The sequence below is a fragment of the Oncorhynchus nerka genome, unplaced genomic scaffold (assembly GCF_034236695.1).
Source record: "Oncorhynchus nerka isolate Pitt River unplaced genomic scaffold, Oner_Uvic_2.0 unplaced_scaffold_1114, whole genome shotgun sequence".
Taxonomy (NCBI): Eukaryota; Metazoa; Chordata; class Actinopteri; order Salmoniformes; family Salmonidae; genus Oncorhynchus; species Oncorhynchus nerka.
In genome coordinates this window covers 84,139-104,681 of record NW_027040207.1, presented here as the reverse complement: position 1 = coordinate 104,681, position 20,543 = coordinate 84,139, and the positions used below count along the sequence as shown (strand labels likewise).

The following is a 20,543-nucleotide window of genomic DNA, read 5'->3' as shown; positions in this document are numbered from 1 at the left end:
GGGTACCAGTACAGAATCAATGTGGAGACTATATACAGGGGTTACCAATACAGAATCAATGTGGAGGCTATATACAGGAAGTACCAGTACAGAGTCAATGTGGAGGTGTTGTAGTTATTGTTACATATAGAGACAGATATGACAGTATTGAGCAAAGACAGGTGTACATTAGACCACAAACAGAAAGCGGACAGGAATTCAGAGATTAAACAGACATAAGTGTAATGGTCGAAGCCATATGTGCTTTACTGTGCATAAGGGCTTAGGGCAAAGAGGAGGAGGTGACACTTAAATACATGATCTATTATGGAAAGAGCAGAACACCATTATAAAGATTAGATAGAGAGGAACAAACATAAGTGCTTAGGGTAAAGGACATAAGTGCTTAGGGTAAAGGACATAAGTGCTTAGGGTAAAGGACATAAGTGCTTAGGGTAAAGGACATAAGTGTTTAGGGTAAAGGACATAAGTGCTTAGGGTAACGGACATAAGTGCTTAGGGTAAAGGACATAAGTGCTTAGGGTAAAGGACATAAGTGCTTAGGGTAAAGGACATAAGTGCTTAGGGTAAGATAGACATATATTCATTTTAGGACACGAGGGACTTGCCACCATTGTAATCTAATCAAGAGCGGATACAGGCGTTATTAGACATGAACATGGAGGAAGTCTGGACTGAAAGATAATGGTGGCCGATGACCAGAGGGAAGTAACTTCATTAACATGTGGAATGGACTCATATACTGTGTGTGTATAAAGACAGAGCTCTGGGAAGGTGTGTGTTCCAAGGACCATCTAGGCTTCTGATATGTTTGTATTAAAAGCCTATATTGAATTCACAAGTTCTTGTAAGTGTTATATTTTGAAACGATCCTCCACGACACCTACTAGCTGCCATCGATTCCCTTTCCTTTTTGTTTCTGTTATTTGGGTCTAATTGGTAACACCTGTTTTGAGTTTAGTTTTGTTTGTAGGCTATTTAAGGGCACTAGGCCCGCTGGCTATTGTGCGGGCTTGTTCTCTGTTTTATGGTGTTGGTTTATTTTATGGTCTCTATTTTTCCAGACAGTTTAGTCCTGTTTGTTTGGACGGGTTGTTTCATGCGCCCTTGTGTTTTACATGTCCGTTTTCTCTGTCTTTGGAATAAAGATCCACGTTCGGAACTAACCTGCTCTCTGCGCTTGACTCCTCCACCCACCATTCCTAGAAGCCGTAACATAACTGCCATGTTCACGGGTAGATAGACAAATTGTTACCTTGTTAGCTCAGAGATTCGATCTAGCAACTTTACGGTTACTGGCACAATTTTCTAACCACCTGCCGTCTCTACAGTCATGGCCACAAGTTTTGAGAATGACACAAATATTAATTTCCACAAAGTTTGCTGCTTCAGTGTCTTTAGATATTTTTGTCAGATGTTACTATGGAATAGTGAAGTATAATTACAAGCATTTCATAAGTGTCAAACACTTTTATTGACAATTACATGAAGTTGATGCAAAGAGTCAATATTTGCAGTGTTGACCCTTCTTTTTCAAGACCTCTGCAATCCACCCTGGCATGCTGTCAAGTAACTTCTGGGCCACATCCTGACTGATGGCAGCCCATTCTTGCATAATCAATGCTTGGAGTTTGTCAGAATTTGTGGGTTTTTGTTTGTCCACCTGCCTCTTGAGGATTGAACACCAATATGCTCAATGGGATTAAGGTCTGGGGAGTTTCCTGACTATGGACCCTAAATATCGATGTTTTGTTCCCCGAGCCACTTAGATATCACTTTTGCCTTATGGCAAGGTGCTCCATCATGCTGGAAAAGCCATTGTTCATCACCAAACTGTTCCTGGATGGTTGGGAGAAGTTGCTCTCAGAGGATGTGTTGGTACCATTCTTTATTCATGGCTGTGTTCTGAGGAAAAATTGTGAGTGAGCCCACTCCCTTGGCTGAGAAGCAACCCCACACTTGAATGGTCTCAGGATGCTTTACTGTTGGCATGACACAGGACTGATGGTAGCGCTCACCTTGTCTTCTCCGGACAAGCTTTTTTCCAGATGCCCCAAACAATCGTAAATGGGATTCATGAGAGAAAATGACTTTACCCCAGTCCTCAGCAGTCCAATCCCTGTACCTTTTGCAAAACATCAGTCTGTCCCTGATGTTTTTCCTGGAGAGAAGGGGCTTCTTTGCTGCCCTTCTTGACAACAGGCCATCCTCCAAAAGTCTTCGCCTCACTGTGCGTGCAGATGCACTCACACCTGCCTGCTGCCCTCACACCTGCCTGCTGCCATTCCTGAGCAAGCTCTGTACTGATGGTGCCCCAATCCCGCAGCTGAATCAACATTAGGAGCCGGTCCTGGAGCTTGCTGGACTTTCTTGGGTGCCCTGAAGACTTCTTCACAACAATTGAACCGCTTTCCTTGAAGTTCTTGATGATCCGATAAATGGTTGATTTAGGTGCAATCTTACTGGCAGCAATATCTTTGCCTGTGAAGCCCTTTTTGTGCAAAGCAATGATGACGGCACGTGTTTCCTTGCAGGTAACCATCGTTGACAGAGGAAGAACAATGATTCCAAGCACCACCCTCATTTTGAAGCTTCCAGTCTGTTATTCTGGAAGAATTTGTTCTTAACTGACTTGCCTAGTTAAATAAAGGTAAAAAATTAATTAAAAATTCTAACTCAATCAGCATGACAGAGTGATCTCCAGCTTTGTCCTCGTCAATACTCACACCTCTGTTAATGAGAGAATCACTGACATGATGTCAGCTGGTCCTTTTGTGGCAGGGCTGAAATGCAGTGGAAAAGTTTTGGGGGGATTCAGTTCATTTGAATGGCAAAGAGGGACTTTGCAATTAATTGCAATTCATCTGATCACTCTTCATAAGATTCTGGAGTATCTTCAAATTGCCATCATACAAACGGAGGCAGCAGACTTTGTGAACATTAATATTTGTATCATTCTCAAAAAGTTTGGCCACGACTGTACATAGGTATTCCTTTTGTCCAGATGTGAAAGGGCAGTGTTGAGTGCAATAGAGATTGCATCATTTGTGGATCTGTTGGGGCCTTATGCAAATTAGAGTGGGTCTCTGATCTGATGAAACCAAGATCAAACTCTTTGGCCTGAATGCCAAGCGTCAGGTCTGGAAGAAACCTGGCACGATTCCTACGGTGAATCATGGTGGTGGCAACAGGTGTGGGGATGTTTTTCAGCAGCAGGGACTGGGAGACTAGTCAGGATCGAGGGAAAGATGAACGGAGCAAAGTACAGAGAGATAATTGATGAAAACCTGCTCAAGAGCACTCAGGACCTCAAACTGAGGCTATAATCACTGCCAAAAATGCTTCAACAAAGCACTGAGTAAAGGTTCTGAAAACTTATTTAAATGTGATATTTCAGTTTTAATTTTCTCTGGTTGATTCTTTGCTCAACAACACTGACTGTGAATCAATCTGGTTGATTCTCTGGTTGATTCTCTGCTTAACAACAATGACTGTGAATCAATCTGGTTGATTCTCTGGTTGATTCTCTGCTCAACAACACTGACTGTGAATCAATCTGGTTGATTCTTTGCTCAACAACACTGACAGTGAATCAATCTGGTTGATTCTCTGGTTGATTCTTTGCTTAACAACACTGACTGTGAATCAATCTGGTTGATTCTTTGCTCAACAACACTGACAGTGAATCAATCTGGTTGATTCTCTGGTTGATTCTTTGCTCAACAACACTGACTGTGAATCAATCTGGTTGATTCTCTGGTTGATTATCTGCTCAACAACACTGACTGTGAGTCAATCTGGTTGATTCTCTGCTCAACAACACTGACTGTGAGTCAATCTGGTTGATTCTCTGCTCAACAACACTGACTGTGAATCAATCTGGGTGATTCTCTGCTCAACAACACTGATCGCGTGAGAGACTGAATGACGGCATCCTGCTCCCTCTTCCAAAGTGAGAACACTGATGGCTCAACATGGGCTTCCTGTTTATGAAAGAAAGTGTGATGGTCAATCTAGGACTTGGGTGACTGTTGTCTCTGACAATTTTATGGGGGAATCTCACACATGACCACCTCTCCATCAGTACAATTGAACAAGCATCTTGGTCTCAAACGTCACACTAAAGTCTGCTTGTTTACCTTCTCAAATCAATGCTGGAATGTTCACGCTCTAGTTTAGCTGCTAGCACATGAACTGGAACACAGCCAGATTCAAATTCAACATTGGATGCAAAGCAGAGGGCTGGAGCGAGCCGGTCGCATCCGCGCTTCGGTCTGCAGGTTGTATAACTTTTTCATTACATTTCATTACATTTCATTATAGTACAACGGTCTGATTTGTCTAATCTTAGCAATTTCTTCTTAGCTAGCTACATAGTCGTCGTTGTATCAAAGATAATTGCGTTATTATCGTATTTCGTCGTCCTCCTATCTGCCTAGCAGCTAGCCAGCTAGCATACGTTCACCGGCTACCGTAGCACTGTAGTAACTATCACACTCAACTGAACGACTTGATTAGTGTAGTATTAGCTAGCTACATAGTTGTCTTTGCTGTCTTCGTATCCAAGATAATTGTGTAGTTTAGAGTGTGTAGTCTTAGAGTGATTATCTTAATTCACCGAGGTTAGCTAGCCAGCTATTTTGTCGTCCTTAACGTAGGAGACACTCCTAGCTAGCCAATAGCCAGCCAACGTCTACTGAATAGAACTTTCGCATTCGGTCGCATTCCGCTTCGCTCCACAGGTAGTATCACATTTTCATTTCATTTCATTACAGTCCCAACGGTGTGATTTGTTTGATCGTAGCTAGCTACATAGCCATCTTTGTTTCAAAGATAATTGTGTAGTCTAGAGCGATTTTCTAGGTTAGCTAGCCAGCTATTGTCGTTCTCCTAACGCAACGTAACGTAACCAACACTGCTAGCTAGCCAGCTAGCTCCCGAAAAGCAGCATTGTAGAAACTTCACACTCAACGGTACGACTTGATTAGGGTAGTGTCAACAACGCAGCTAGCCTACCCCAGCAGTACTGTATCATTTTAATCATTTTAGTCAATTAGATTCTTGCTACGTAAGCTTAACTTTCTGAACATTCGAGACGTGTAGTCCACTTGTCATTCCAATCTCCTCTGCATTAGCGTAGCCTCTTCTCTAGCCTGTCAACTATGTGTCTGTCTATCCCTGTTCTCTCCTCTCTGCACAGACCATACAAACGCTCCACACCGCATGGCCGCGGCCACCTAATCTGGTGGTCCCAGCGCGCACGACCCACGTGGAGTTCCAGGTCTCCGGTAGCCTCTGGAACTGCCGATCTGCGGCCAACAAGGCAGAGTTCATCTCAGCCTATGCCTCCCTCCAGTCCCTCGACTTCTTGGCTCTGACGGAAACATGGATCACCACAGACAACACCGCTACTCCTACTGCTCTCTCTTCGTCCGCCCACGTGCTCTCGCACACCCCGAGAGCTTCTGGTCAGCGGGGTGGTGGCACCGGGATCCTCATCTCTCCCAAGTGGTCATTCTCTCTTTCTCCCTTACCCATCTGTCTATCGCCTCCTTTGAATTCCATGCTGTCACAGTTACTAGCCCTTTCAAGCTTAACATCCTTATCATTTATCGCCCTCCAGGTTCCCTCAGAGAGTTCATCAATGAGCTTGATGCCTTGATAAGCTCCTTTCCTGAGGACGGCTCACCTCTCACAGTTCTGGGCGACTTTAACCTCCCCACGTCTACCTTCGACTCATTCCTCTCTGCCTCCTTCTTTCCACTCCTCTCCTCTTTTGACCTCACCCTCTCACCTTCCCCCCCTACTCACAAGGCAGGCAATACGCTCGACCTCATCTTTACTAGATGCTGTTCCTCCACTAACCTCATTGCAACTCCCCTCCAAGTCTCCGACCACTACCTTGTATCCTTTTCCCTCTCGCTCTCATCCAACACTTCCCACACTGCCCCTACTCGGATGGTATCGCGCCGTCCCAACCTCCGCTCTCTCTCCCCGCTACTCTCTCCTCTTCCATCCTATCATCTCTTCCCTCTGCTCAAACCTTCTCCAACCTATCTCCTGATTCTGCCTCCTCAACCCTCCTCTCATCCCTTTCTGCATCCTTTGACTCTCTATGTCCCCTATCCTCCAGGCCGGCTCGGTCCTCCCCTCCCGCTCCGTGGCTCGACGACTCATTGCGAGCTCACAGAACAGGGCTCCGGGCAGCCGAGCGGAAATGGAGGAAAACTCGCCTCCTGCGGACCTGGCATCCTTTCACTCCCTCCTCTCTACATTTTCCTCCTCTGTCTCTGCTGCTAAAGCCACTTTCTACCACTCTAAATTCCAAGCATCTGCCTCTAACCCTAGGAAGCTCTTTGCCACCTTCTCCTCCCTCTTGAATCCTCCTTCCCCCCCTCCTCCCTCTCTGCAGATGACTTCGTCAACCATTTTGAAAAGAAGGTCGACGACATCCGATCCTCGTTTGCTAAGTCAAACGACACCGCTGGTTCTGCTCACACTGCCCTACCCTGTGCTCTGACCTCTTTCTCCCCTCTCTCTCCAGATGACATCTCGCGTCTTGTGACGGCCGGCCGCCCAACAACCTGCCCGCTTGACTCTATCCCCTCCTCTCTTCTCCAGACCATCTCCGGTGACCTTCTCCCTTACCTCACCTCGCTCATCAACTCATCCCTGACCGCTGGCTACGTCCCTCCTGTCTTCAAGAGAGCGATAGTTGCACCCCTTCTGAAAAAACCTACACTCGATCCCTCCGATGTCAACAACTACAGACCAGTATCCCTTCTTTCTTTTCTCTCCAAAACTCTTGAACGTGCCGTCCTTGGCCAGCTCTCCCGCTATCTCTCTCAGAATGACCTTCTTGATCCAAATCAGTCAGGTTTCAAGACTAGTCATTCAACTGAGACTGCTCTTCTCTGTATCACGGAGGCGCTCCGCACTGCTAAAGCTAACTCTCTCTCCTCTGCTCTCATCCTTCTAGACCTATCGGCTGCCTTCGATACTGTGAACCATCAGATCCTCCTCTCCACCCTCTCCGAGTTGGGCATCTCCGGCGCGGCCCACGCTTGGATTGCGTCCTACCTGACAGGTCGCTCCTACCAGGTGGCGTGGCGAGAATCCGTCTCCTCACCACGTGCTCTCACCACTGGTGTCCCCAGGGCTCTGTTCTAGGCCCTCTCCTATTCTCGCTATACACCAAGTCACTTGGCTCTGTCATAACCTCACATGGTCTCTCCTATCATTGCTATGCAGACGACACACAATTAATCTTCTCCTTTCCCCCTTCTGATGACCAGGTGGCGAATCGCATCTCTGCATGTCTGGCAGACATATCAGTGTGGATGACGGATCATCACCTCAAGCTGAACCTCGGCAAGACGGAGCTGCTCTTCCTCCCGGGGAAGGACTGCCCGTTCCATGATCTCGCCATCACGGTTGACAACTCCATTGTGTCCTCGTCCCAGAGCGCTAAGAACCTTGGCGTGATCCTGGACAACACCCTGTCGTTCTCAAATAACATCAAGGCGGTGGCCCGTTCCTGTAGGTTCATGCTCTACAACATCCGCAGAGTACGACCCTGCCTCACACAGGAAGCGGCGCAGGTCCTAATCCAGGCACTTGTCATCTCCCGTCTGGATTACTGCAACTCGCTGTTGGCTGGGCTCCCTGCCTGTGCCATTAAACCCCTACAACTCATCCAGAACGCCGCAGCCCGTCTGGTGTTCAACCTTCCCAAGTTCTCTCACGTCACCCCGCTCCTCCGCTCTCTCCACTGGCTTCCAGTTGAAGCTCGCATCCGCTACAAGACCATGGTGCTTGCCTACGGAGCTGTGAGGGGAACGGCACCTCAGTACCTCCAGGCTCTGATCAGGCCCTACACCCAAACAAGGGCACTGCGTTCATCCACCTCTGGCCTGCTCGCCTCCCTACCACTGAGGAAGTACAGTTCCCGCGCAGCCCAGTCAAAAGTGTTCGCTGCTCTGGCCCCCCAATGGTGGAACAAACTCCCTCACGATGCCAGGACAGCGGAGTCAATCACCACCTTCCGGAGACACCTGAAACCCCACCTCTTTCAGGAATACCTAGGACAGGATAAAGTAATCCTTCTCACCCCCCTCCCCCCTTAAAAGATTTAGATGCACTATTGTAAAGTGGCTGTTCCACTGGATGTCTTAAGGTGAACGCACCAATTTGTAAGTCGCTCTGGCTAAATGACTTAAATGTAATGTAAAAACCAACCAAACAATGGAGCAAATGTATCACTATCAGAGGGGTGTATTATGACATCAGATAGAACTACTCAGACATTCCAAATATCACTTGATTATCAGAGGGGTGTATTATGACATCAGATAGAACTACTCAGACATTCCAAATCAGGCTTCATCCACATCATGAAGGTGGATATTGATCCAACCATTTCAAAAGTAATGACCGGGCTGACAGAAACAGGATATGCCTGAACAATTTTATGAAAGCCGACAAACTATATGTTAGTTCGTTTGACATGGTGGGGACTTTTTGTGTCAGTAAAAATGTATAAGCGAGAAATGGAGGTGGAAACTCCTTTATGAGCAAATATTTATATAATAACCATCACATCTTAGTTAACTTGGAGTCACGTGATGATATGTTGTGTGGTTCTCCCACTACGACTTGGGAACCCATGTAGTTTATTAGGCTACAGATGAAATAAGTTATGAACTTCACAGGGTGGTGAAACTGCACGTGATGAGCTTGATGCTCCTTTCCAATACATTTTGAGGGTCTAATTCTGGTGACATGATGATCGATGCTTGGCTGCCATTTGACAAATAAAATAATATCGCTCTCATCCATAATAATCTCATCATGTAGGTAGCCTACCAACACTGTATCTATGAGCTGCTGGCTACAGTGCACGGGACAAGATCATTTTTGCTATATAATGCAACAGTTTTGTTAAACCATCAGTAGAGTTGAAAATGCGATGGAAACCATTGGGAATTTAACAGCAAAAGTTATTTATTTGTCACGCAAAGCCTTTAATCTGCAATAAGTCTGTTTGATAGAAACATTCCTGGTGGGAAAATGTATATATTGTTTTATGCAGATTTTTGAATATTCACATGAAAATCTGTCTCAAATGACATGGAAACTTAGCTACTAAAGTGGATATCGATCCAACACCTGCTGCTTATTCAAACCAGCCCACTGGGCACAGATGTCAGTTCAACATCTAGTTTCTATTTACATTTCTATGAGTTGTCAACTAAAGTGAATTCAACATGAAATCAACACAAAATGTCACCTGTCACTGGATTTAGGTTGCAAGTTGGGTGAAACACAAAATGTTACCTGTGGAAACAATGTTTATTCATCAGTGGGAGGCTTGTAAATTCCCCCAGGAAAGTGGAACTCTTGTGGTGGATATTATAAAATAAGGATCTGCTGGAGTCCAAGTCAAACCAAGATTCTTTATTTCTGAGCTCAGAGAGAATAACAGAGTTACACAGTGCAGTGTAGACAGTCTGAATTCCTGAAGCATTGAGTGATTAGCAAATATCTTTATAGTTTCCTGTTCCTGGGTGGGACTTTATTCATACAAGGATACAGGTGCAAATTGGTTTGCAACACAGGATGATACTCCCAAGAACAGGAGATTATAATAGGACAGTTTCAGAAGGTTAGTCACATACTCAGTTATGTGGACACACATACAATTAACATTTTCCATTACAGAGTCTGAACATTTTCATTTAATTAAATCATCAGTGGGCGACAATGCAAATGTCAACAATGGAACTAATGCATCACATCCAAATATCACTTGATTATCTGTAGTGCTGGAGGAATGACACACCCAGATAAACACACACAAATAGTTTTAAAAAAAGGACAGTTTAAAAGAAGGAACCTGATCTTCTTTATATTCAAACTGACAGACTCCATATTCACTTCATGTTTTCTAATAAAAACAAACAAATATATGTTTGAGTATACCCTGTAACATTTAATTTCATCTGGTAAAGACAGGTAAACACATTGTCAGTCAACAATATAAGATAACGGGAGCACTGTGTATGTTCTCTGATTAATTTTAAGTCAATGAGATGTGAAATATTAATATACAAGTAATTATTCTCTCCTGTGTGGATTCTCTCATGACATTTAAGTGACTGTGATGAGTAATATGTTTTCCCACAGTCTGGGCTTTTGTAAGCATTCTCCGCCCTGTGTGCAGTCTCATCTGTTCCTTCAGGCTTCCTAAATGGGCAAACGCTTTGCACCCTGGGAGCAATGATAAGGCTTCTCCCCTGTGTGTATTCTCTCATGTTGTTTCAGATGACAAGGACGTTTGAAACTCATTCCACACTGGGAGCAGTGGTAAGGCTCCTCCCCTGTGTGTATTCTCTCATGCCGTTTCAGATGACAAGGACGTTTGAAACTCATTCCACACTGGGAGCAGTGGTAAGGCTTCTCCCCTGTGTGTATTCTCTCATGCCGTTTCAGATGACAAGGACGTTTGAAACTCTTTCCACACTTGGAGCAGTGGTACGGCTTCTCTCCTGTGTGTATTCTCTCATGTCGCTTCAGCTGCCCTGAGTGGTTGAAACACTTTCCACAGTGGGAGCATTGGTAAGGCTTCTCCTCTCTGTGTATTCTCTCGTGTTGTTTCAGGTTCCCTAAATTGTTAAAACCCTTTCTACACTGGGAGCACTGGTGTCTTCTTGCTGGTTTGGACGTCCCTGGCTCTGGTTCCTCCGAGTCTGGTCTTTCTCCTGCCAAATACACTGTGTTATTTTTAAATAGAGACCCGAATGAAAACTCCACATGATCAAACAACCTTACATTTACATTACATTTAAGTCATTTAGCAGACGCTCTTATCCAGAGCGACTTACAAATTGGTGCTTTCACCTTATGACATCCAGTGGAACAGCCACTTTACAATAGTGCATCTAGGTCTTTTAAGGGGGGTGAGAAGGATTACTTTATCCTATCCTAGGTATTCCTTAAAGAGGTGGGGTTTCAGGTGTCTCCGGAAGGTGGTGATTGACTCCGCTGTCCTGGCGTCGTGGGGAGTTTGTTCCACCATTGGGGGCCAGAGCAGCGAACAGTTTTGACTGGGCTGAGCAGGAACTGTATTTCCTCAGTGGTAGGGAGGCGAGCAGGCCAGAGGTGGATGAACGCAGTGCCCTTGTTTGGGTGTAGGGCCTGATCAGAGCCTGGAGGTACTGAGGTGCCGTTCCCCTCACAGCTCCGTAGGCAAGCACCATGGTCTTGTAGCGGATGCGAGCTTCAACTGGAAGCCAGTGGAGAGAGCGGAGGAGCGGGGTGACGTGAGAGAACTTGGGAAGGTTGAACACCAGACGGGCTGCGGCGTTCTGGATGAGTTGTAGGGGTTTAATGGCACAGGCAGGGAGCCCAGCCAACAGCGAGTTGCAGTAATCCAGACGGGAGATGACAAGTGCCTGGATTAGGACCTGCGCCGCTTCCTGTGTGAGGCAGGGTCGTACTCTGCGGATGTTGTAGAGCATGAACCTACAGGAACGGGCCACCGCCTTGATGTTATTTGAGAACGACAGGGTGTTGTCCAGGATCACGCCAAGGTTCTTAGCGCTCTGGGACGAGGACACAATGGAGTTGTCAACCGTGATGGCGAGATCATGGAACGGGCAGTCCTTCCCGGGAGGAAGAGCAGCTCCGTCTTGCCGAGGTTCAGCTTGAGGTGATGATCCGTCATCCACACTGATATGTCTGCCAGACATGCAGAGATGCGATTCGCCACCTGGTCATCAGAAGGGGGAAAGGAGAAGATTAATTGTGTGTCGTCTGCATAGCAATGATAGGAGAGACCATGTGAGGTTATGACAGAGCCAAGTGACTTGGTGTATAGCGAGAATAGGAGAGGGCCTAGAACAGAGCCCTGGGGGACACCAGTGGTGAGAGCACGTGGTGAGGAGACGGATTCTCGCCACGCCACCTGGTAGGAGCGACCTGTCAGGTAGGACGCAATCCAAGCGTGGGCCGCGCCGGAGATGCCCAACTCGGAGAGGGTGGAGAGGAGGATCTGATGGTTCACAGTATCGAAGGCAGCCGATAGGTCTAGAAGGATGAGAGCAGAGGAGAGAGAGTTAGCTTTAGCAGTGCGGAGCGCCTCCGTGATACAGAGAAGAGCAGTCTCAGTTGAATGACTAGTCTTGAAACCTGACTGATTTGGATCAAGAAGGTCATTCTGAGAGAGATAGCGGGAGAGCTGGCCAAGGACGGCACGTTCAAGAGTTTTGGAGAGAAAAGAAAGAAGGGATACTGGTCTGTAGTTGTTGACATCGGAGGGATCGAGTGTAGGTTTTTTCAGAAGGGGTGCAACTCTCGCTCTCTTGAAGACAGGAGGGACGTAGCCAGCGGTCAGGGATGAGTTGATGAGCGAGGTGAGGTAAGGGAGAAGGTCACCGGAGATGGTCTGGAGAAGAGAGGAGGGGATAGGGTCAAGCGGGCAGGTTGTTGGGCGGCCGGCCGTCACAAGACGCGAGATGTCATCTGGAGAGAGAGGGGAGAAAGAGGTCAGAGCACAGGGTAGGGCAGTGTGAGCAGAACCAGCGGTGTCGTTTGACTTAGCAAACGAGGATACGAGGGTAAATCCTAAATCAGATCTCTCAACCTGAGGCCGGTTTTAACAATCTTAGTGTGATTTTAAAACCAATGTAGAGCTTCCTGGTAATTACTGCTATGTTTACATTACTTAACAGCAATCCGTGGGAGAGTTGTGGTAGATATTATAAAATAATGATCTGCTGGAGTCCAAGTCAAACCAAGATTCTTTATTTCTGAGCTCAGAGAAAATAACAGTTACACAGTGCAGTGAAGACAGTCTGAATTCCTGAAGCATTGAGTGATGAGCACATATCTTTATAGTTTCCTGTTCCTGGGCGGGACTTTATTCATGGAATGACACACCCAGATAAACACAAACATAGAGTTTAAAAAAGGACCATTTAAACACAAGGAACCTGATCTTCTTTATATTTAAACTGACAGCCTCCATATTCAATTCATGTCTTCTAATGAGTATACTTTGTACCATTCAATTTGATATGGTATAAACAAGTAAACACATTCTCATTCAACAATATAAGACATTGATAGAACTGGGCATGTTCTCTGATGAATTGTAAGTTAATGTTATGTGAAATATAAATGAACACACTAGGATAAGTAATTCTTCTCTCCTGTGTGGATTCTTACATGCATTTTAAGTAACTGGGATGAGTAATATGTCTTCCCACAGTCTGAGCATTTGTAAGGCTTCTCCCCTGTGTGTATTCGCTCATGAGCTTTCAGGCTTCCTACCTTGCTAAAACTCTTCCCACACTGGAAGCAGTGGTAAGGTTTCTCCCCTGTGTGGATACTCTCATGGATTTTAAGTGACTGTGATGAGAAATAAGTCTTCCCACAGTCTGAGCATGTGTAAGGCTTCTCCCCTGTGTGTATTCGCTCATGAGCTTTCAGGCTTCCTAAGTGGCTAAATCCATTTCCACACTGGATGCAGTGGTAAGGCTTCTCTCCTGTGTGCAGTCTCATGTGTTCATTCCGGTTTCTTAAGTGGCTAAATCTCTTTACACACTGGGAGCATTTGTAAGGCTTCTCCCCCGTGTGTATTCGCTCATGAGATTGCAGGTTCCCTAACAAGCTAAAATGCTTTCCACACTGGGCGCAATGGAAAGGCTTCTCCCCTGTATGCATTCTCTCGTGTCTTTTCAGATTTCCTAAAAGGTTAAAACTCGTTCCACACAGGGTGCAATGGAAAGGCTTCGCTTCGGTGTGTATCCTCTCATGTCTTTTCAGGCTTCCTAACTTGGTAAACCTAGTTCCACAATGGTAGCAGTGGTAAGGCTTCTCCCCTGAGTGTATTCTCTCATGAGCTTTCAGGCTTCCTAACTTGGTAAAACTCTTTCCAATCTGGGAGCAGAGGTGTTGACTTGCTGGTTTCTCTTGTTACCCCGAGTTTGGTTTTTCTCCTGCCAAAGACAGTGTTTATTTAAAGAGAGCCCTGAATGAAACCACATGATAAAACCACCTTGCAATGAGGTTTAATCCAAATCAGATCCCTCAATAACCGGAAGCCATTTTTCAAACATTTCATAATTTAAAACAATCTTGGTGTGATTTTAAAGCAGATTATTATGTTGTAGAGCTTCCTGTTAATTTGTTTAGTTTACATTACTTACTCATTCTGTTTTAGAAGTCAGAAAACAAACAACTAGACAGTTCTTGGACACAAGACACAGAAGTCGCTGGATTCCTATTGAGCAGGTGGATCTTAATATATAACCCTCATAGCTGTATGATACAGAATGTGACCTACACACTCCCTTAAACCTAAAATAAGTAGAGAAGTAATTTGGTGTGGAAGTCCAAAATATGTTTTACATTGGAGACAGACACAAAGCACATCAGTAACATCTCCCTGTTGTCTCAAGGGTTCGACACATTGCTGTTCACAAATCTTTAACATTTTGACTAATCACTAATGTCATGATATTTCAGGGAAAAGTAAAAAGAATGAAATATTTGGGGCAGATTAAAATATATATTATTATAAACAACTTTTTGGTAAATTGCTAGTTACAGTCTTGTCTCCTCGCTGCAACTCCTGTAATGTCTCGGGAGAGGCGAACGTCAAGAGCCAACCCGGAAGCCAGCCACACCAACGTGTTGGAGGAAACACTGGCGACCGTGACAGCGTGCATGTGCCCGGCCGCCACAGGAGTCACTAGAGCGTGATGGGACAAGGACACCCGAGCGTGACAGCGTGCATGTGCCCGGCCGCCACAGGAGTCGCTAGAGCGTGATGGGACAAGGACACCCCAACTGGGCCTCCCCCAACCAGGATGACGCTGGTTGTTGTTGTGCGTCACCTCATGGCTCCCGGCCGGCTGCGAAACAGGTCCTACATTTTGGAGAAATTTCCTCTGGTCTGATGAAACAAAAATAGAACTGTTTGGCCATAATGACCATCGTTGCGTTTGGAGGAAAATGGGGGTGGCTTGCAAGCCGAACAACACCATCCCAACTGTGAAGCGCGGGGGTGTCAGCATCATGTTGTGGGGGTGCTTCGCTGCAGGAGGGACTGGTGAACTTCACAAAATAGATGGCATCATGAGGCAGGACAATTATGTGGATATATTGAAGCAACATATCAAGACATCAGTCAGGAAGTTAAAGCTTGGTGGCAAATGGGTCTTCCAGATGGACAATGACCCCAAGCAGACTTCCAAAGGTGTGGCAAAATGCCCTAAGGACAACAAATTCAAGGTATTGGAGTGGCCATCACAAAGCCCTGACCTCAATCCTATAGAACATTTGTGGGCAGAACTGAAAAAGTGTGTGCGAGCAAGGAGGCCTACAAACCTGACTCAGTTACACCCGCTCTGGCAGGAGGAATGGGCCAAAATTTACTCAACTTATTGTGGGAAGCTTGTGGAAGGCTACCTGAAACATGTGACCCAAGAAAAACTATTTAAAGGCAATGCTACCAAATACTAATTGAGTGCATGTAAACTTCTGACCCACTGGGAATGTGACTATTATTCTGACATTTCACATTCTTAAAATAAAGTGGTGATTGTTACATTGCTGGGAGATCATTGAAGAAAGGCAGTTGGTATGTATTATGTTAGTTGTAGATGGGAGCAGCTTTGGTAGGTTCTGTGTGAGTGTGTTGCTCAGTCAGAGCCTATTTGATGTCCTGTGTTTCTCAGTGTGTTTGTGAAGTGTTTTAATTTGTTCCCAGGGGGGAGGGGAAGGCACCTAGGAAGTGCTTAGGCAAGAGGTCCGCGGGCATCCATATACCCGTAGTACATTTACTGTCTAGGCTAGGTGCACTAGGTAAGACCTGGGTGGACCCCCCCCTGTATTTTGGTTAGGGCACCAGGTGGTGCTACATTAGGTAAGTAGTGGTTAGGCAGGTAAGATTGGGGAGGTTAGGTAAGTAGTGGGTAGGCAGGTAAGATGGGAGAGGTTAGGTAAGTAGTAGTTAGGCAGGTAAGATGGGAGAGGTTAGGTAAGTAGTGGTTAGGCAGGTAAGATGGGAGAGGTTAGGTAAGTAGTGGTTAGGCAGGTAAGATGGGAGAGGTTAGGTAAGTAGTGGTTAGGCAGGTAAGATGGGAGAGGTTAGGTAAGTAGTGGTTAGGCAGGTAAGATGGGAGAGGTTAGGTAAGTAGTGGTTAGGCAGGTAAGATGGGAGAGGTTAGGTAAGTAGTGGTTAGGCAGGTAAGATGGGAGAGGTTAGGTAAGTAGTGGTTAGGCAGGTAAGATAGGAGAGGTTAGGTAAGTAGTGGTTAGGCAGGTAAGATGGGAGAGGTTAGGTAAGTAGTGGTTAGGCAGGTAAGATAGGAGAGGTTAGGTAAGTAGTGGTTAGGCAGGTAAGATGGGAGAGGTTAGGTAAGTAGTGGTTAATGAAGCAATACAGACCACATTGAAGTGTCTGGAGTTTAGTTTGTATGTTCTAGAGTCTAGTGAAGATACGGGGGGTAGACTGGGACAGGCAATGTAACATCCATCATGATGTTAAGGAAATGGGACAGGCAATGTAACATCCATCATGATGTTAAGGAAATGGGACAGGCAATGTAACATCCATCATGATGTTAAGGAAATGGGACAGGCAATGTAACATCCATCATGATGTTAAGGAAATGGGACAGGCAATGTAACATCCATCATGATTTTAAGGAAATGGGACAGGCAATGTAACATCCATCATGATGTTAAGGAAATGGGACAGGCAATGTAACATCCATCATATGATGTTAAGGAAATGGGACAGGCAATGTAACATCCATCATGATTTTAAGGAAATGGGACAGGCAATGTAACATCCATCATGATGTTAAGGAAATGGGACAGGCAATGTAACATCCATCATGATTTTAAGGAAATGGGACAGGCAATGTAACATCCATCATGATTTTAAGGAAATGGGACAGGCAATGTAACATCCATCATGATGTTAAGGAAATGGGACAGGCAATGTAACATCCATCATGATGTTAAGGAAATGGGACAGGCAATGTAACATCCATCATGATGTTAAGGAAATGGGACAGGCAATGTAACATCCATCATGATGTTAAGGAAATGGGACAGGCAATGTAACATCCATCATGATGTTAAGGAAATGGGACAGGCAATGTAACATCCATCATGATGTTAAGGAAATGGGACAGGCAATGTAACATCCATCATGATTTGAAGGAAATATTTTTGCAGTCTAACTTCATGTCAACTGATGGGTTTTGACCTTTAAACTTCAAACATCCTTAATCATGTCACGGCGGGAGAGAGAGAGAAGGTGCCGGACGTGTAAATACTGTCAGAACATGTTATTGACATCAGGGATCATATGGAAAGGAAGGGCGGGGTCACAGACCGGTACGAGTCCACAGGACAGCTGAGTTGGGGAGAATTAAGGAATTCGAGGATGAGGTCAGATGAAGTCAGAAAGAACAGTCATCACTACAGTTCTGCCGAGCAACAGAGAGGTATTGGTCTGACCATATGTGAGGAGGAGACTCAGCCTTGGAAGTGTTAAATACCAGCGCTGGTGTGAATAGGTTGCTTGTCTCATGCAGCTGTAAGACCCAATGGGTGATTTAAACTTGGTTTAAGCTTTACTAACCGTCCCTGAGTTTATTTACTCTGTTTGTTTATTTAGAACCTAACACAACTAACACAACTAAATATACCTGGTAACAGATACCAGTCCATCTTCATGTCAACTAACAGAACTCTGTCTACTGCGGTGGAAATATACCTGGTAACAGATACCAGTCCATCTTCATGTCAACTAACAGAACTCTGTCTACTGCGGTGGAAATATACCTGGTAACAGATACCAGTCCATCTTCATGTCAACTAACAGAACTCTGTCTACTGCGGTGGAAATATACCTGGTAACAGATACCAGTCCATCTTCATGTCAACTAACAGAACTCTGTCTACTGCGGTGGAAATATACCTGGTAACAGATACCAGTCCATCTTCATGTCAACTAACATAACTCTGCTGGTTGTCCTGGTAACATACTAGATGGCAGATCTATTGTATTTGTTCAAACTAAACTACAGCACTTACTTTGATGTGTCAAATCTGATCCTTTCTTCTCTTCTCCTCCTCTCACAGTTCCACTCAGCCCTGTTGTTTTCCTGCAGTCCACCAGCAGCACAGACAACCTCTTCATACCCACCAGTAAGGTGCTAACGGGAGAGGCACGACACGGGGACTCCGGGAGGGCGGAAGGGCTAGCGTTGTCCTGGTAACCATAAAGAGGGGACACAGACACATATCATTATGGATGCTGATGCCACTGTTGACATAAAGTGCTTTACAGAAACCCAGACCCAGATAGAGCAAGCTGTATGCTAGACCAGACCAAGCTGTACCATCTGGTGTTCTGATCTGGAGAGACTCTTCTCTGCCTCGTCAGCATCAGGATGTTGTTGAGGCTCCCCAGAGGATCCACGATAGTCATGTCTCTCTCCTGTGTGAACAATCACAAAGGGTCTTACTAGAGGCATTAATATCTCTAAACAGCCTAAAATGCAAATGTCAAAGGGTCGTTTCGCGAAATGGTTTTGCATCCCTTTGATATTTTAAGTAGAAATTATGCACCAATATTGAATTTTAAAAGCCTGTTATATTAGATGAGGGGAACTTTAATGTAGACGACATGGAGAATTCAATACATCTAATTTAAAAGTCTCCAAAATATATGAACCAATGGCAGATCGACCCTTTAACAATTCCTACAGTACTGAACAACATATTCAAGTGTATAACTTCAGTAGAATGCCCCTTTAAAACCCCACATTAGTTCAACAACAGCATAGTTTGTGTCCCTGTTTTTAAGACAGTACTCACTGGTGTTAATCGGTGTTAACGCTGTCTCCTCCTCTTTCACTCCCAAAACGTCTTCCTCCTTCACCTTTATTAAGATAGCATCCTCTTCCTCTCTAAAAGGTTCTTTCTCTTCTTTCACTGTAACAGCCTCCTCTTCTTTCACTATAACAGCCTCCTCTGCTTCCTTTTTAATTCTAAAATGTTCTTTCTCTCCTTTCACTGTAATATCCACCTCTTCTTCTTCTTTCACAACAATGTTCATCTCTAGAGCTTCTTTCTTCATACAGCTGACATCCTCTTCTTTAGCAGGGGAATAGTAGTTTAGTGAACACATGGTCGGGGATGTTAGCTAGCTAGTTAGCATTAGCGACTAGCCGAATGCTAGGCTTAGTATCAATATTTAACAGGTTTTTGAAATTGAAAAGGCAAAATAGATTAAAGTTAACCAGTTGATACGTCAGCTGACATGTGTTTTAAACACTGGGTTTGCCGAATGTACACAAACATGGTCTAAAACGTCAATCTGTACGTTTTATGTTGTCTAGCAAGCTACCCAGGTGGTTGAAATAGTATCCGTGTTGTTGTTCCTGAAGAAGCGTCCATCCAGTCCATTATACGTCACGCAAGAAGCATCGCCTGAAAGATGTTCATCGCCATCTGCTGGCTGGAGTGGGTAACGCAGTTTGGAAACAATAGGTACTACACTTTTTGTATTGGAATGAACATCATAATAATTTAACAATAAGCTGATACATTTTATCTTACGTCTTACAACTAATACGTCCCTGTACACAGACGTAGAAGCTTAATATTGTAACGACCCTGGGTTTATAACCGCGGAAATCGACCCTGCCGCACGAGCTTTTGCGGCACAGTCGATAGCGCGACGGACCTCGGGCTCGAAGGTCGAGGGTTCAAGACCTGCTCCCCGCTGTTTCATTTCAATATGAATATGTGGCTGATGAATAAATACTTATATGAATAGATAGTGTGTTAATATGTGTGTTAATGTGTGTTTTCAATCAGGATCTCAGGGATCACTGCCTCAAACGACCTCATCACTGTCAAACGCTCCCTAAAACACTTCTGCGAGCAGGCCTTTCTAATCGACCTGGCCCGGGTATCCTGGAAGGATATTGACCAAATCTCGTCAGTCGAGGGTGCCTGGTCGTTCTTTAAATAAGCACCTTTTAAAAACATGTAGAAATAAAAACAGATATAGCCCTTGGTTCACTTTTTCACTTCAGACCTGACTGCCCTCGACCCGCACAAAAACATCCTGTAGCATTGAATAGTCCCCGCGATATGCAACTTTTCAGGGAAGTCAGGAACCAATACACGCAGTCAGTCAGGAAAGCAAAGGCTTTTTCAAATAGAAATTAGCATCCTGTAACTCCAGAACGTTTTGGGACTCTGTATAATACTTATTCAAATAATACTACTTTTCCACCATCATTTGCAAATAAATTCATTAAAAATCCTACAATGTGATTTTCAGGATTTTCTTTTTCTCATTTTGTTTGTCGTAGTTGAAGTGTACCTATGATGACAATGACAGGCCTCTCTCATCTTTTTAAGTGGGAGAACTTGCACAATTGGTGGCTGACTAAATACTTTTTTGCCCCACTGTATATGCTCTAGTCGGCTGGCCCTCGCTACAT

At 44.9% G+C, this 20,543-nt stretch overlaps 2 protein-coding genes across 2 annotated transcripts in view; both read right to left on the bottom strand.

Moving 5' to 3' along the window:
• The window catches only part of LOC135570085 (zinc finger protein 883-like), a 76,774-nt gene extending 57,298 nt beyond the window's left edge, over positions 1-19,476 (bottom strand). Inside the window, exon 1 of the mRNA XM_065016149.1 lies at positions 18,904-19,476. Coding sequence (XP_064872221.1) covers positions 18,904-19,216 — 313 coding nt within the window. The 5' untranslated portion in view covers positions 19,217-19,476. The remainder of the gene's footprint in view (positions 1-18,903) is intronic.
• Positions 12,789-18,560, bottom strand: LOC135570084 (gastrula zinc finger protein XlCGF7.1-like). The gene is made up of 3 exons (XM_065016148.1): positions 18,552-18,560; positions 18,118-18,295; positions 12,789-13,979 (listed from the first exon to the last, which is right to left on the bottom strand). Exons 1-3 carry the CDS (start codon positions 18,558-18,560, stop codon positions 13,189-13,191), a joined length of 978 nt encoding a protein of 325 aa, XP_064872220.1. The 3' UTR covers positions 12,789-13,188.
• Positions 19,477-20,543: the final 1,067 nt, after the last annotated feature.

Excerpts from the sequence above, each read along its gene's own strand:
- LOC135570084 (XM_065016148.1), bottom strand. Across the intron at positions 13,980-18,117 it reads ATCAGATTTGACACATCAAA|AACAAGAGAAACCAGCAAGT; the intron begins GTAAGTGCTGTA and ends CAAACTCGGGGT.